Raw genomic sequence first — 14,926 nt, forward strand, 5'->3', positions numbered from 1 at the left:
AAACCTCAAGCTTGAGAATAGCTTGATAGAAGTAGCTTGAGCTCGACTCGGCAGTTACGTGTTGAGCTCGAGCTTGATTTGATTAAAGCTACGAAAAACTCGTTTGAATATATGGACTATTACTTTGCCATAAATTGAGCTCGACTCGATTTAAGGCTTGACAAACTTGAATGAGCTTTTATAAAAACTTACCTCATTAATTAACGTCAATATATACCAGTTTTTAAATTAAAAAAGCGAGTCGGATATTTAAAAATCGCTACACATCATTTTTGAGCCAAGTCGAGCTTTAACCACCGTCCGAGTTCAATGAACTCGAACTCAACTCAATTATTTGAACAAGTCGACTCATGAACTCGAGCTCGACTCGTTAAGCAAATGACTTGTCTCAAACTCATTCGCAAGTCGACTTAGAGTAGCTGAACTCGTTGTTTACCCCTACCCAAAGCTAGACAAGCTATGCGATACCTTTGGGGGCAATATATAGATAAAAGTTACATCAATTCTAAATATAAATGTTGGCTCTAATTTGGATTGAACCGGCTATCCTTTTAAGGGTGCTTGATAATAAGAACATTATGTTTTATGAACCGTGATAAATTCAGATGGAATATGTGTTTCAACAACAACATTTTTTTTTACCAAATGCTCTAATTTGGATCCAAAATCTTAAACCACGCTGGGTCCCCAACAACAGTAACAAATTGTTTGATGAATGTGCCCTATATTCATAGAAACACTGCTACAGTGTTCTATCAATCTGCCAAACACATAAAACGATTGGTTTCCATTTCCATCGCCAAACAGCCCCGTATAGTAATGGTGTGAATCTGGATCGAACCAAAGCGACCCATGGAACCGGCGGCACTGCTGGCGCCAAAAACCCTCGTCAGACTACAGCGTCGGTTCCGATTTGAAAACCCTAGGAGGAAGTAGAAGTCGCTTGACATCGTGATTGTCTCCATAAGATTCGACGTCCTTTGTGTTGTACTTTTGATAGTTCCCTCAGCTTAACAAGGCGATGGATCTAGAGTTTAGATACGAAGTCTCTCGGACGGCGGCGTTTGTGGTCGACGGGAATTACCGAAGAGTTGCGCTGCAGGTGAGCTTCTCCTAATCTCTGACTCTGTTCTATTATTTCTCCAGCTTCCCTGTCGACGGTGATTGTGTATCGGACGACACCCCCTCAATTTGATGTAGATACCTTTCTGAAAATAAAGTTTGGAGTTTCAGAAAGACGATACGCTTAAGAGCTATCAGTATCGTGAAATCTTGATGAGGTGGAGCCGCGGCCGAGTTTGCTTGAGTGCGTACCGGTTACTGAAATGGAATCAATGTTCTTGAAAGGAAGATATGTTTATAATAAACAAATTAATTGGATGGCTACGTGCTTGTAGTTCAGAGGAAGGGAAATAAGACAGAAAAACGGCCTCCTAAGTTCGGGAGTTTGGTGAAAAATTAGTTTAGGCAACAAAAGGTTTTGTCATTTAGCAGACTATTGAGTAAACAATCTGTTCTTTCTCAAATAAGTTGTTTAATGCAAACGGTTCTAGTCTTTTGGGTCCCAAACCACGAAACAATTCGAGGACGGTTAATTTTTAAAATTTATACTTTCTGTTGTCACTTCGGAAAGTTGTAGATTTGTACGGTAGTTAGCTTGCCTTATTTTTCATGGTGTTTTTTGATTGATTGCCACTGTCCCCAGATGAGCTAGTAAAGGGGGCAAGTCGGAGCTTTAGTTGTATCCCATGCTTTGTTTTAAACTCGGATTTACAGTTCCCAGATGAACTTCTGAAGGACGCATATCGAGTTTTTGATGCATTGAGGAGGGAAATTGAGCTTCGGCTTGAAGGGTGTGGTGACAGAAGCAGAGACGTCCAGCTATATGTGATGGCTGATACGACTTACGGAAGCTGTTGCGTGGATGAGGTTGCAGCATTACATGTCAAAGCAGATTGTGTAGTGCATTATGGACGCACATGCTTAAGCGCGTGAGTATTTGTTTCTATCATCCGTCCCTTAATGGCCTAATTGCAAGACAAATTGTCTACTTGGTACTGACCAGTTACCATATCTATTCAAGTGCCATTTTCAATAAAACTTTCAGCACATGTTCTAATGCAGACTCGATGTCTATGTGGCTTCAAGATTGTAGCCATAGGTTTTAAGGTTGAAATATCAAATTTGTTTTCTGTTTTTTCAGACATAGTTGGCATGATTTAGATGTGATCTTGAATTCATACGGTGACTCTAAGTTTCAGCTTCTTGTTAATTATTTTATGCTTGGGAGTCATGGAAATCTGTTTTGTTAGGGGTCCGAGCTTTAAAGTACTTACTAAGCAATCTTAGTTTACTGCTTTATCTAAGGCATATTTGTCATACATGTCTTGTTGTCAACCTAGTTACTAGTTTGCCAACTAGACAACTAGCCATCTTAGTTAGTGGCCACCCGATAATTATGAGTCATTCTATGACTATCAACTTGGTTGGTAAAGCTACTTTCTTGAAAGGGTGGTTAACAAGTAGTATTTGGACTCTAAAGTAGTAGTTTTGCACATAGCATTAGTCAAGTTTATTGAATAAGGCATAGTCAGCAACACTGTCCTCATATTTTCTTAGTCCATACATTCCCTTCATAAATTAAACAACTATACACACATACACATATATGTCTTTATCTGTTCATTTAGATATGATTCTTACCGCTGGTTTGTATTTTTATATTTTCTTTATTTATTTTATTTTTGTCGACCCACTTGAACAGTTGAACCAATTCAAACTGATTAGTGACTTTAGTCCCAAGTTCCCAACCAGTCCTGACTAGTCTTGGCCTTGAGTGTGTCGAATTTCTAATCTTTATAGGTATCACAATATTTTTGAAAATATCATGATAATATTGGTGAAACCGATAAAATGAAAAATTGCAAAATATCACATTATGTTGGAAACGATTCCAATAAATTTCTTGTGATATTTTCCTCTTTTTTAAATACATTTTTTAATGCATTTTTAATATTTTTTCCCATTTTTTGTTTATTTTAGCATTTTTAAGAACTATTGATATGGATCAATGTTTTGTAAGAAAACTAATGAAAAAGTCGTATTTTTTATGTTTTGAATTCCCATGATTTTCCCATTATTTTTTGACAAAGCAACTTTCCAATACCTGAGAAAAACCTCGCTGACCCCAATAACAGCATTTGTGCCAACTATCTAAGAAAATATAAGAGCAATATATTGCTCATGTTACTAATTATGTAGAATTCTGCACCTTATATAGGTCTTGGTATGAAAAAGAAAAGATATTTCCATTGTCAATTCATAATCAAACTTCCACACTTGTTAAGATACACTTGAAGAAAAGAAAGTGCATGTAAGTGCACTACTTAGCTTTCTATTAAATCCAGTTTTAAATTAAAATCTGAAATTTCTATACTGGTCTTCCAAAGTTCCCTCCATCTGATTCTTGAAACCACTGAAATTGAACATAATATTTGACCTGATATGAACCAGAATATCATCAATTAATTATTGTCCATATTACACTTCACTGGCAGATGATAATTGGGCATATTTTTGCCTGTTAAAGGCATTATTACAAGTGACGTTTGATGTCAACGTGGTTTGTCCTGGGCCAAAATCAATGAAAATGAATTGTTGTCGGCAACTGCAGTTACTCTTATTTGCGTTCTGGTCAATGATAAGGGAGTTAAGATAAATGAATCCTTTTGGAGAACGCTCTTTATATACGTGATATAATGAAGATGCGTAAGTTTGGATTCCTTTGATTTAATGACCTAAATTTCAGGAAAAAAGAAAAAGAATGGAGGGAATCCAAACTTGAGCATGCTTTTGTGAGAATTTCATATATAAATTTTATCATTGACTAAGTCAGGTTTTCTAGAGGCAGCTTATAAAATGACATCCCATGGAGTGCGCTTTGGAAGTGAGTAACATTATGCTTCCAGCCTTCCACAGTGCCTCTTTCCAAAAGGCAAACACTTACCTACACATTGGAAGTATACGTTTGTTGAATTGGGAAGCTCACTTCCTTATTGGATGAAGCAAGTCCCCTTTCAAGGAAAACTGTTCCTAAAAAGGAAGTTTCTGAATTTTTTTATTCCCTTATGCTTTTCATTTCCTTTTCACATCTGATTCTCTTTGTGACTCACTTTTGGTTCAATCTGCAGTTTGCTCTATTCATTCTACACTTGCTGCTCTAGATTTTTGGGAACACCTTGCTTCCTACTTCCTCTTTCTGTATCTCTTCTTGCTTCTGCTTCTCTTTTTTGTAACTTGGAGTAGTGATTGCTTATGGTTTTACCTATTTGCTTAGTTTGCATCTATTTTTGGATTGTGACATGATGCTACATGTAGTCTTGACGGTTGACTCTTTGTTTCCTTGTTTATATGTAATCTGCAGAACGTCAAGGTTGCCAGTACTTTATGTATTTGGAAAAGAAATACTGGATGTGAATGCTTGTGCAGAATCTATATTTGATTTCTTGATATCAGCATGCAAACCGACACTGGTATGAGCAATCATATCTACTGGATTTTTTTTTTATGGTTACTTACTTGAAGTTGTCATCAGATTCTTTTCGGGTTGGAATATGCACATGCCATAGCAGGCCTTGAAGTGGCAGTGATGGCGAGATCAGCAAGCCGATTTGATATAAGACTTCATTATGCAGATATTCTGTTTTCAGTTTTTGACCCAACACAAGGTAATGGTTCCTGACATAACATGTTTGCTTGAACCTGTCTATTATTTTTTATCAGATCATGAAATGTTTGAAGGCAAAATAAACACTTAAGTCAGGTTCTTGTAGGCAGACTGATGGTACAGCTCATGGTAGAAGATATTGCCTTGGTGGCCTGATCTGGGAAGTACCGGAAGGCTGCAAGTTGGAGGACTGTGTATTGCTCTGGGTTGGCAGCGATGATGCAGCATTTTCTAATGTTGTACTTACTTTTAATGCTTGTGAAATAGGTATGCTTGGTTGAATGTTACTTTTACAGGTGGTAGTCATACATCCACAGCTTCTATAAAATTTTTGTGGTCCACCTCGACATTATTTTAGGCTCTCTGAGCATGAAGATTTGTTCAATTCATCTTAAGTTCCTGTATTAACAGATTCATCTGGTCAATTGTTCCTGTGGATTGAGTTGCTGTTCTAGCCCAGCACACAATGGACTTTTGTGATTTTGGAGTTTCATTTCCACCCCTTAATTTTAATTCCATTCCAAATCTTTAACCAAACATCTGAAATTAAGTTAAGGAGTCCAACTAGGGTAACAGACTCCGGTATCACCCTGGATCCTCCGATTCCTAGTTGCCTACATCCCAAATGCAGCCTAAATTCATCCCAAATTTGTTTTCAAGAGTGACATGTTGTAACTCGTATGTTTGTTACTAAATTAGGAGACAAAAAAGATTATGTACAAAGAACTCATAGCTTCTGTTTCTGGTTGCTGTCTTATCCTTGCTTATTGATTTTAGAAGTACTTTTGTCAATTAACGGTCTATTTGTAGGACTCCAGAAATTTGTTTTATAGGACCTAGTTGTTGCTTCCAGACTTAAAGTTCTGAAGTTTATGTTGGTCTAAGATTTTCAATATTGTTTTTTCTCAGTCAGGTATTGTCCAGCTGAATGCCGGTTAATGAAAGATGTTGCAGAAAAGAAAAAGATTCTGAAGCGTAGGTATTGCTTGAAATATAAATAATATCTGATTGGAAGTTGAGAAATTAGTCATGGTTTAAATAAGTGCAGTCTTTCAGAACTTTTAAAATGTGCTGCTGCATACATGATGCACTTAACAATTTTTTTTCCTTCTTGTTAAAAATTGTTGTAGGTACTACCTTGTAGAAAAAGCAAAAGATGCAAATATGGTTGGGATTTTGGTTGGAACACTTGGGGTTGGTATGTCTTTTGCTTCTTATATCTACTAATTTCTTTTGTTTCATTGCCGATCCAGAAAATGTATACTATCAAGAAGTTGTTTGCTTTAATATTTTGTATGTAAGTTGAGCTACTGGTGTCATTTTCTGGCAAACTGTTAACATGAGATTATCCATTTGAGATTTTTTATCTGATCTAAAATGCAAATAATTTTTTATTGTTCATCTTTTTCTTCATCAAAAGAAGCTAAATTGCCAGCCCTAAGCCGAGTCATCTTGGGGGCATCCCCATGAGATTGACATCAAGCCTGCTGGAATAGGGCCAAGGCTTCTTGATTCAGTTGGTTTTTTAAGTTGAATGGGTTTAATAGATTATGTTATACCTGAATCAGCTTCAAACTGGTGGGAAAGGGTCTTATTCTGAGAGGTAAGTGAAATTTGTGATGAAATCTTACCAAACCTGCTGATACTCCTGCTACCGTCATATTCATATATGCTGATTCTGATTTCTTGAATGCAGCTGGCTATCTGAATATGATTCATCAAATAAAAGCTTTGATAAAGAGCACAGGCAAAAAGTCTTATACATTTGTTGTGGGGAGGCCGAGTCCCGCCAAATTGGCAAATTTTCCTGAGGTTTGACTGTCGAATCAACTTTTTTGGGTTTCTATGTCATTCTCTCATGGCTGGCCTTGCTCATTGTGTTCTTTCATTGACTAGTGTGATGTGTTCATCCATGTTGCTTGCCCTCAAACAGCACTTTTAGACAGTAAGGAGTTTCTTGCTCCAGTGATCACCCCATTTGAAGCCATATTAGCTTTTAGCAGGTATGTGGTTCTAAATGTTTTTTGTCTTGATGCTTAAGAACATAGTCCGAAAAAACACATTTTCCTTTTTTAAAAAAAAAGTGGTAAAATGCAAAAAATAAGTCAGCCCAAAAAACTGCAAAAAAACATGTTTTTTTTTGTGTTTTTTCATTTTGGACGTCTTTTTACATTTTTAAATTTTCCTATTTTTTCTTTTTATGTTTTTTTAAAATTTGTTCTTTTACTATCACATTTTAATTTTCGAATTTTACTTTTAAAATCTTATTTTTCTAATTGTTTTAGAATTTGCCAAGATTTTCCTAAGAACAACAACTCTACCGTATTATACCTGAGAAAAATTTGTGACCATGTTTAAGAATCACGAGGACAGCTATAATAATCTTGCTCTTCAATTTCGTACTTTCTTATTTGGATTGTTATTTTATGTATTCTTTATCTGCTTTTGCTTTTTAGAACTCTTTTGAGATTTTCTGAAAAACCTGCCAAGGAAACCTTCTTAACAAAGCTGTGTCTTTCTGTCAGTAAGTGGAATGTTTTTTGAATGTTCTTGTTAATGCAAACATGTTTTCTTTATGCAGTCATACTATTAAAAGTCATAATCAATGTCATTGGAATTTGTATGATCGAAAAGTAATTGGAATGTCTCTTTGTAGAGGGAGTGAGTGGACAGGGGAATACATTATGGAATTTCGGAAATTAATGAGTTATTCTCATCAAGAAGTCAACAGCAAGGTTGATGGAGCACGATATTCTTTCCTCAATGGTGGCTATGTCGAAGATCTTGAAGGTGATCATCTATTTTTGGTTGGAGTATGGTTGTTTGTCTTAGGTTGTTAGCTTTAAATTCTCCTTGTTCTGTAGCTTTAGTGGCTCTCATGTTATCAAATGTTTTTTCCCTTTCTAGATACTTTTGGAAGCTCAATGCACTTTGCACTATACAATGCTTTCTCCCTCTCATGTAGGGGTGGCACACAGTCTCCTCCGTGAGTAATGCATCCACAGAGCATAGACACCATATGCAGTTGAGGGTGCATAGGAAGGAAGATCATTAAGTCATTGGCTTTTTCCTCCGTATATTGTACTCTTAATGGAGTGCGCCATTTTCCTCATCGTCATATCATTCCTTTTAATTTCCTTCGTAATTTTTTCCTATCAGTTGACATTTTAGATGTTGGGCTCCATAGCATGTGATTTATGGTTCAGTGTCCTGGTGCCTTGAGAATAAATTTAGATCTTGTTTGAGACACCTGTTCCAAATCATTTGATTTTGCTCCAATTTTGAGATAATTATAACATCGTGGATAAGTGGATTGAGTGTGGTCGATCTTCTCACTCTGTTTCAATCAGATATTCTTTATAATAGCACTTCACTTCCTTGGAAGTTCATGCAGTAAAAATTCAATCACAGGTTGAAGAAGTGAAAATGAATGAGATTTGAGGGCCTTTTTTTTTCTTTCCTGCCCTGGGAGAATGGCCCAGGAGCCAACCATAAAAGAACTGAATCCACTAGCTCCATTTGGATGTAGGATTATCTTTTAGAATTAGAACTATCTTTCTGGACAGAGGACTCGTTCAAATTTTGTTGCTTATCTTGAATATCAAGATCATTCTGGCTTTTTCTCTGAAACTGTAGTTTTATGTGGTGTTCTGAAACAAAAAATAATGTGTTTTGTGCATGTGCATATGCATATGTTGTGCATGTCGTGCAGTTATATGTGTAGAAAGGGGAGAGAGAGTGAGATAGGTAAGCATGGTTTGGAGTGGCAGATATTCGTTTCATTGGATGTTCAATCTGATTCCACATTTGGGGACATGTTAAATGTTATAAACAGATAAATTAGGCAACAGAAGTGGTTTTGGAGTAGTAAATGTTGGTTTCTTTGGCTGTGCATCTGATTCTTCAATGAAAGTTATGTTGAATCTTATTGGCATTTCCAGTAGCATACATGGTTTGGATTGGAGTTCAGGCTATAATCATCTAATTCTTGTATTACTGTGTTTAATACAAACTGATGCACTTTTGCTCAAAAAGTTAATTTTATGCTGGAAACCCTTGCATGCCTATTATGTTTTGACGATTATTTGTTCTTTATTTTTTCTCCAGAGAATGAAGAGGAGTTAGATGGAAATTCATTAGAATTATCAACAATCACAGAAAAGGTGCTTAAAGTAGCAGATGGACATCCCTCATCTATGATGGCAAAGAGAACAGCTAAATCAGGACTTGAATTTTTCTCAACCAGATCTTATCAGGGCCTTGAGATAGGATTCAAGGCACCAACGACAGATGTTGTTACTGGTCGAACCGGAAAGGCATCTCGGTATGATGACGAGAGGACTGGAGAATCCTCATGATCATCTAAATAGGGATTGGTAATAGCGTAATATCGCTAATTAGAATTTCCGTTTGACGTGGTAGCTCCAGTGACCAAAGGGACGTGCGTGTTGCTTGCCTACGAAGAAGAAACGCTTTAGCGAAAGCATCATGCATTCTTTAGATTATGTTGCATTATAGTAAGCTTTTGGCAATACATATTGTTTCTTTTTTGTATTAAGGGTGTTTAAATGCTCAGTTATACCAAGGTGTACATCAAAAGCATTCAAGATCTTGTTACGACCTTGATAAGAGATGAAAGACGCCAGGTCTTTCACTTCGATAATTTGTTTATCTTTGTTGTAACGTATGTCATTGCCCTACTGCGTCTTATTTTGTAAATGGCAGTTTCTGCCTCGATAGCTTACAAAGTTGTTCTGGCAGGCTACACATGCGTAAAATATTTGGAGAAGCACCTCTGTTGTTAATGGTTTAATTTTGCACCAAAGTTTTGTGTGGCAGGTTACGTTATCTTGTTGGGTCGGTCGGGCCGTCGTCGGGCCAGCCCAATTGGGCCCGAGCCTGGGCCAGGGAAAACCTGGCCCGGGCTGGGACCCGGGCCAGGTAGGCAGGCCCGGGGCCAGGTAGGCAGGCCCGGCAGCGGTCCCGGGCCGGATAGGTCAGAGTACGTGTTCGAATCTTAAGTTGGACAAAGTACGTTACGGTCTAGGCTTGACCCAGAACCATGCGGCCTATAACCCCCCTGCCTTTGAGTATTGAAAGCCGACCAATTGATAGCTTGTATGTTGTAATGACTTGGCTTAGGTGCTTGCCTGACAGATCCCTAACCTTTGGTTTAATGTTCTTCTAGGTATGAACTTTTAAACTGGTTAAGGTCAACGTTGAGATCCACCATATAATGCATGCAAGTCCACTTTGAACTAGATCATTGAGGTTGAGATCCATCGTACTAGCTTGCAAGTCAATTTTGAATTAGATCATTATAGTTACTCTTGCTGCTATATCCCTGCTATATCCCGAAGACGATATGAAAGTTTGGAGGGCTACAATCAAATTTATATGAGACTTGAGTGGCATGAGATGGCTGAACAAGAAGAGATGGTGAAGCACCAAAAAGATGAGGACCTCCCCACTAAGCATAAGTTGTCACCTAAGGAGGGTGGCAATAACCCATAGCCACGAAAGTGAAAGCCTCGGTCCAGCTGACCTAAGCATGGCAACTTATCACGAAAGAATGAAACTTTCCAAGTCCATTAAGTCATTGCCCAAGGAAGGTGGTGCCAACAACATGTGTGAATGGGCAGACCAATTTTTGAAATCATCTTAGGCTACCATCCCAGCTTCTACCACTATGAATGAGGGGCATAACTATGGGAAAGAAGAGGGCACAAAGAAGCAAGGCCGGACCACTATCCTTAGCTCGCATTTATCCACTCTTCAACCGTCCCAAACAGTTAAGGCATGGCCACTTACATGGGGAAACAGCGTGCTTTCTTGGAAGAAAAGGAGGCAACTTATCTTGGACTCTCCTAAGACGAATTCCCTTGATCTTAAAAATCTTAACGACAAGGTCGACCATGAGGCTGATCAAAGCAAGTGCCAAGGCAAGACTTGGATCACTGCCTCTCTACGCCGGATGGCTATTGAGCACCAACGTATGAACAAAGCATGGGTGCAAGTTAGACTAATCTTTGATTTGGGTAAGCATGACCCAAGGCTGGGTCACCGTGAAAAGCTCAAGGGGGTTTACAGGCGTTTAAGTCCCAACTTGACATAGTTCCTGTCGAAAACTTGTCCAAGGGACAAGCGAAGAAAAGATAAATCAGCAGTGAAAGCATGGAACAAAAGCGGGGAACCGCATGTGGTTAGGCCCAAAAGACTAAAAGGGCAAGATCGTGGTAAACCTCCCGAAGCGCTAGCATGGTGTGGAATGGCATGGCTTAAAGAACGTCGAAGACCACAAGAGTCATTGCTTCGGTCACTTCCACCTCTCACAGATACATATTTGAAAGAAAAAGGAACATGTCATCTTAAAAGTACTCAGAGTTTATGAAATTAACTCAGACTTTCTTCTCTAATGGCATCTATTTGTTTTTGTTGAAAAAGAAAACATCTTTATTCACAAATTCAGCCACATACACTAATTAAGAACAAGTAATTGTTAAAGTCAGCAGCTACAAATTTGTGGTCAATGAAGCTCTTAATTAGTTATGACGTCGCAAATGCCAGTGCAAAAAAATGGAAGAAAGTATTAGATCCGTTAAAATATTTGTGGTCAATGAAGGTTTAAGTTGGGATTGTACTAACTAAAGGCAGAAACATGCTTTTCTATTAAAATGCTGTGCCAAGAGCTTAGATCATCAGATGAACGTGGATCCTGACGACCGTCTTACACGTTCAATACCAGGGGCTTGTTCATGTCGACAGCCAAACGGTAAAGACCTGATCCACGGAATTTTAACTGAAACACACCTTTCATATTCCTACTGCATGGGTCATCAATCTTGTCATTTCAGAATCTCTCACCAAGTTAATATGCCCGCTGACGAGTACCAAATGAATGATGTACGTGAATCTCATTGTCCGGGTCTATTATTATTAAGCTACTAGAGATTTTCAAAGCTTGATGAAGATACAAGTGGACAATTGAGTTGACAAGGAAGAAAACTTTGGTTGACAGAGATAGCCTGTCAACTCAGTTTAGGAACGCCGAAACATATATAATTTTTCAAAATTTTATATAGGCTAAATATACATTTCTTAAATTACATATAATTTAAAAAAAAAAAAATCTAAGAGGGGGCCATGGCCCCTGCAGGCCCTTGACTCGGTTTCTAGTTTCTTTGTGTTTATATAATGAACTGTCCTTCCATTTGATTCACTAGCAAGAGATTTTCCCACCAAACAAAAACCCAAGATGGGAAAGCACCTTACTGTAATACTGCTTCTGTTTCTAGGAGTTTCACTCCTGGCCAATGCAGAAGGTTTCGTTGTCCACCCAGATGATCTGGGTGATGAAGCACGCCTGTGGAGTTTGTACTTGAGATGGCTTCACTCCTTCAACGTGTCAAGAACAGAGGACGAGATGCGCAAGCGCTTCCATGTGTTTGTCGAGAACGTGCGATTCATCGAGGAGTTCAACAAGAAGGGCTCTTCCTTCGAGCTTCAACTGAATGCCTTTGGAGACCTCACAAACAAAGAGTTTCTATTACTATATGCTGGATTCAAACCAGATCCTAATGCCACGAACAACGTCACAGAGGTCTTTGAGCATGGAACTGATCAGTTCGTTCCTAAATCTGTCGATTGGAGGGCTCGCGGAGCAGTAACTCGCGTCAAGGATCAACTAAAATGTGGTAGGTCAATCAAAGTATATCTTTTTTTTCTTCTTTTTCTCGGAAGGGAGTATGTCTGGGATTAGGAAGATTTCTTCTCTTGTTTATCATACAGGCTGCTATGAAGCTCTCGCCAGAAAGGAAACCTGCTGGAATTTTTTATTATTTTATTTATGTGACAAAAGAATGACAAAAAGTGACAGAAATAAGACTGAGAAGAAAATAGATAAAAGGTTTTTCTCACCCTTTCAAACGCACTCAATATATTATTTTATTATGAAGAGGCAGTATGATACAAAGCAACACGGAGAAGATTGCTTTATATAGGGCCCCAGAGAAAACATGCAACACCTTTACAAAGGGTGTAGCTTTTAGTATGAAACATCACATCTCCTGGCAAATTCCACACATTCAAAAGTTGCAACTTTTCATCAAACAAAGTGTCTCTCTAAGGCACCTTTTCTTCTACATTGTCCCTTCATTTTTCAATCTAGATTTGAATATTAAATCCAAAACCAATTATAAATTAATATTTCAACATCCCCCTTTAATTTGTTATTGCCAAAAAAAAAGCTATGAGGTATTCAAATTCATATTTGTCTAAGGATAATATTTATGTAAATATATCTGCAACTTGCTGGTTACTTGTCTTGAATACTGGTTTTACTTTTTCGTTCGTCCATCTTTCTGTTTTAGTTTTTTTGTATGCAACAACATCTCATTCGGTTTTGAGAAATTAATGTCAGGCTTTTCTTGGAATAAATTTTTAGAGTGATTTGATATTCGACATCTCATGCATTTGAATCTACAGCCTTATGACCCACGCCTAGATTTTTCTAAGCATACATGACAATATTTTTCTCTTTGCTTACAGTGCCTGCAGTGTGTGGAACAACTTTTTGTTATAATCCTGTGGTAAGAGTAACCATAAATTACTTTGCCCGCAGGATCTTGCTGGGCATTCGCTGTAGTGGCTGCAATTGAGGGCTTAAACATGATCAAAACTGGGAGATTGGTTTCACTATCAGAGCAAGAACTAGTTGATTGCAATCCCTACGCAAAGGGGTGCCATGGTGGAGACCGCCGTATGGCCATTTACTTTGCTTCCAGAATAGGTGGACTCACTGCAGAAACCAACTATCCTTATCGTGGCTACCAGTCTACTTGTCAAACTAACAGGGTGAGTTGAGTGGTCGTTCTCTTCATCTTAGTTACCTACGTGAGTTGTGTTCGTGTTGTTTGACTGAATTTATGTATATGCAGCTGAAAGATATCGCTGCAAAGGTAAGGGGACTGGGATTGGTGAGTCAAAATAATGAGTATGCCCTCATGCAAGCTGCTGCACGTCAACCCATAACAGTTTCAGTTGATGCGACTACATGGCAATTCTATCACAAGGTCAGGGATCGATCTAAACCAGACCCTTTAATTTTGTTTAATTTCTTTCTTTTTAACAGAATAAACATCCTAATATGTTTATAAAAACTATTTTTTGATATAAAACATGCTCTGATTCAAGTTTTTTTTTACGAAAAATGTGAACTGTCTGATATCAAAATGTCGATGCTATCATTGTTGCTTATTATAGAAACACCGTTAAACTACAAAAACTGGTCAACTTAATACAAGTTTTCGTCGATTCAAATATCATATGAAAAACAGTTTGATTTCACATTTAACTGCTCCGGTGTTTGATCATACCAATAAGGCTAGATTGAAAGATAAGAGTGTACCTTTAATAATAGGCAATTTTTGTTTTGTTGGGAAATATTTGATTTAAATTGCAAGTAACGTTACTTTGTATTCATGATTATCCAATTGTAGGGTGTCTTCAAGGGGCCATGCGGGCTTGGCCTCAACCATGGAGTCACGATTGTTGGATATGGAACCACAGTTGAAGGAACCAAGTATTGGTTAGTGAAGAACTCGTGGGGAACTGGTTGGGGTGAGAACGGATATATTCGAATGTTACGCGATGTAAGCCCTGAGGGGCTCTGTGGAATCGCCATGATCCCAGCTTTTCCAGTGTAGGCATCAGCCGTCTACTTAAATTAGCTATTATATACTTATACTCGACATAATATGCTACATATTAAATAAATGAATGAGTCCAGTACTTGGAAAGTTATGGGCCACGGGCAGTATGTAATAATAAAGTTGATGAATAAACTGCCTTTCATGTTTTAATTATTGTTGGCTGGCGTACATTAGTGGCGCTCACATACCATGGACGACCCTTGATCAACAACACTGGAGCAGCATTGCGATCTCCGAGCTTCGTAAAGAAAGCCTCGTGAACAAGGGGAGGAGGCAGGGGGAGGGTTACCAGTGGTCATGGCCCCAGATTTTTAGAGAAAAATGGTGGAACTAGCAAGCAACTTCAAGAAAACAAGATTGCACTCTCAGAGCTCCTACCATCAAATTCCTCTTGCTCTTTGAGTCGAGTACCTCGTACTCGCAATGGGCGGCGACTGCGTCTGTATATATATATATATATAGCACCGACGACGACCAGCGGTGGGTCGCC

General features: G+C 38.2%; 2 protein-coding genes across 2 annotated transcripts; both read left to right on the forward strand.

Annotated features, from left to right (window-relative positions):
* Window positions 1–797: 797 nt before the first annotated feature.
* On the forward strand, window positions 798–9,504 carry LOC116251537 (uncharacterized). The gene is made up of 11 exons (XM_031625863.2): window positions 798–1,102; window positions 1,777–1,991; window positions 4,424–4,532; window positions 4,595–4,727; window positions 4,823–4,993; window positions 5,636–5,705; window positions 5,857–5,924; window positions 6,423–6,538; window positions 6,623–6,729; window positions 7,383–7,516; window positions 8,834–9,504. Exons 1-11 carry the CDS (start codon window positions 1,022–1,024, stop codon window positions 9,082–9,084), a joined length of 1,455 nt encoding a protein of 484 aa, XP_031481723.1. The 5' UTR covers window positions 798–1,021; the 3' UTR covers window positions 9,085–9,504.
* A 2,477-nt stretch (window positions 9,505–11,981) lies between these two features.
* LOC116250374 (ervatamin-B-like) lies at window positions 11,982–14,430 on the forward strand. Its single transcript, XM_031624002.1, has 4 exons — window positions 11,982–12,420; window positions 13,347–13,579; window positions 13,663–13,797; window positions 14,224–14,430. The coding sequence occupies exons 1-4, from the start codon at window positions 11,982–11,984 to the stop codon at window positions 14,428–14,430; spliced, it is 1,014 nt and encodes a 337-aa protein (XP_031479862.1).
* Window positions 14,431–14,926: the final 496 nt, after the last annotated feature.

The sequence above is a fragment of the Nymphaea colorata genome, chromosome 3 (genome assembly GCF_008831285.2).
Source record: "Nymphaea colorata isolate Beijing-Zhang1983 chromosome 3, ASM883128v2, whole genome shotgun sequence".
Classification (NCBI taxonomy): Eukaryota; Viridiplantae; Streptophyta; class Magnoliopsida; order Nymphaeales; family Nymphaeaceae; genus Nymphaea; species Nymphaea colorata.

Excerpts from the sequence above, each read along its gene's own strand:
- LOC116251537 (XM_031625863.2), top strand. The coding sequence starts at position 1,022 with ATGGATCTAGAGTTTAGATACGAAGTCTCTCGGACGGCGGCGTTTGTG. Across the intron at positions 4,728-4,822 it reads AGTTTTTGACCCAACACAAG|GTTCTTGTAGGCAGACTGAT; the intron begins GTAATGGTTCCT and ends CACTTAAGTCAG. Across the intron at positions 6,539-6,622 it reads AATTGGCAAATTTTCCTGAG|TGTGATGTGTTCATCCATGT; the intron begins GTTTGACTGTCG and ends TTCATTGACTAG.
- LOC116250374 (XM_031624002.1), top strand. The coding sequence starts at position 11,982 with ATGGGAAAGCACCTTACTGTAATACTGCTTCTGTTTCTAGGAGTTTCA. Across the intron at positions 13,580-13,662 it reads CTACTTGTCAAACTAACAGG|CTGAAAGATATCGCTGCAAA; the intron begins GTGAGTTGAGTG and ends ATGTATATGCAG. Across the intron at positions 13,798-14,223 it reads CATGGCAATTCTATCACAAG|GGTGTCTTCAAGGGGCCATG; the intron begins GTCAGGGATCGA and ends ATCCAATTGTAG.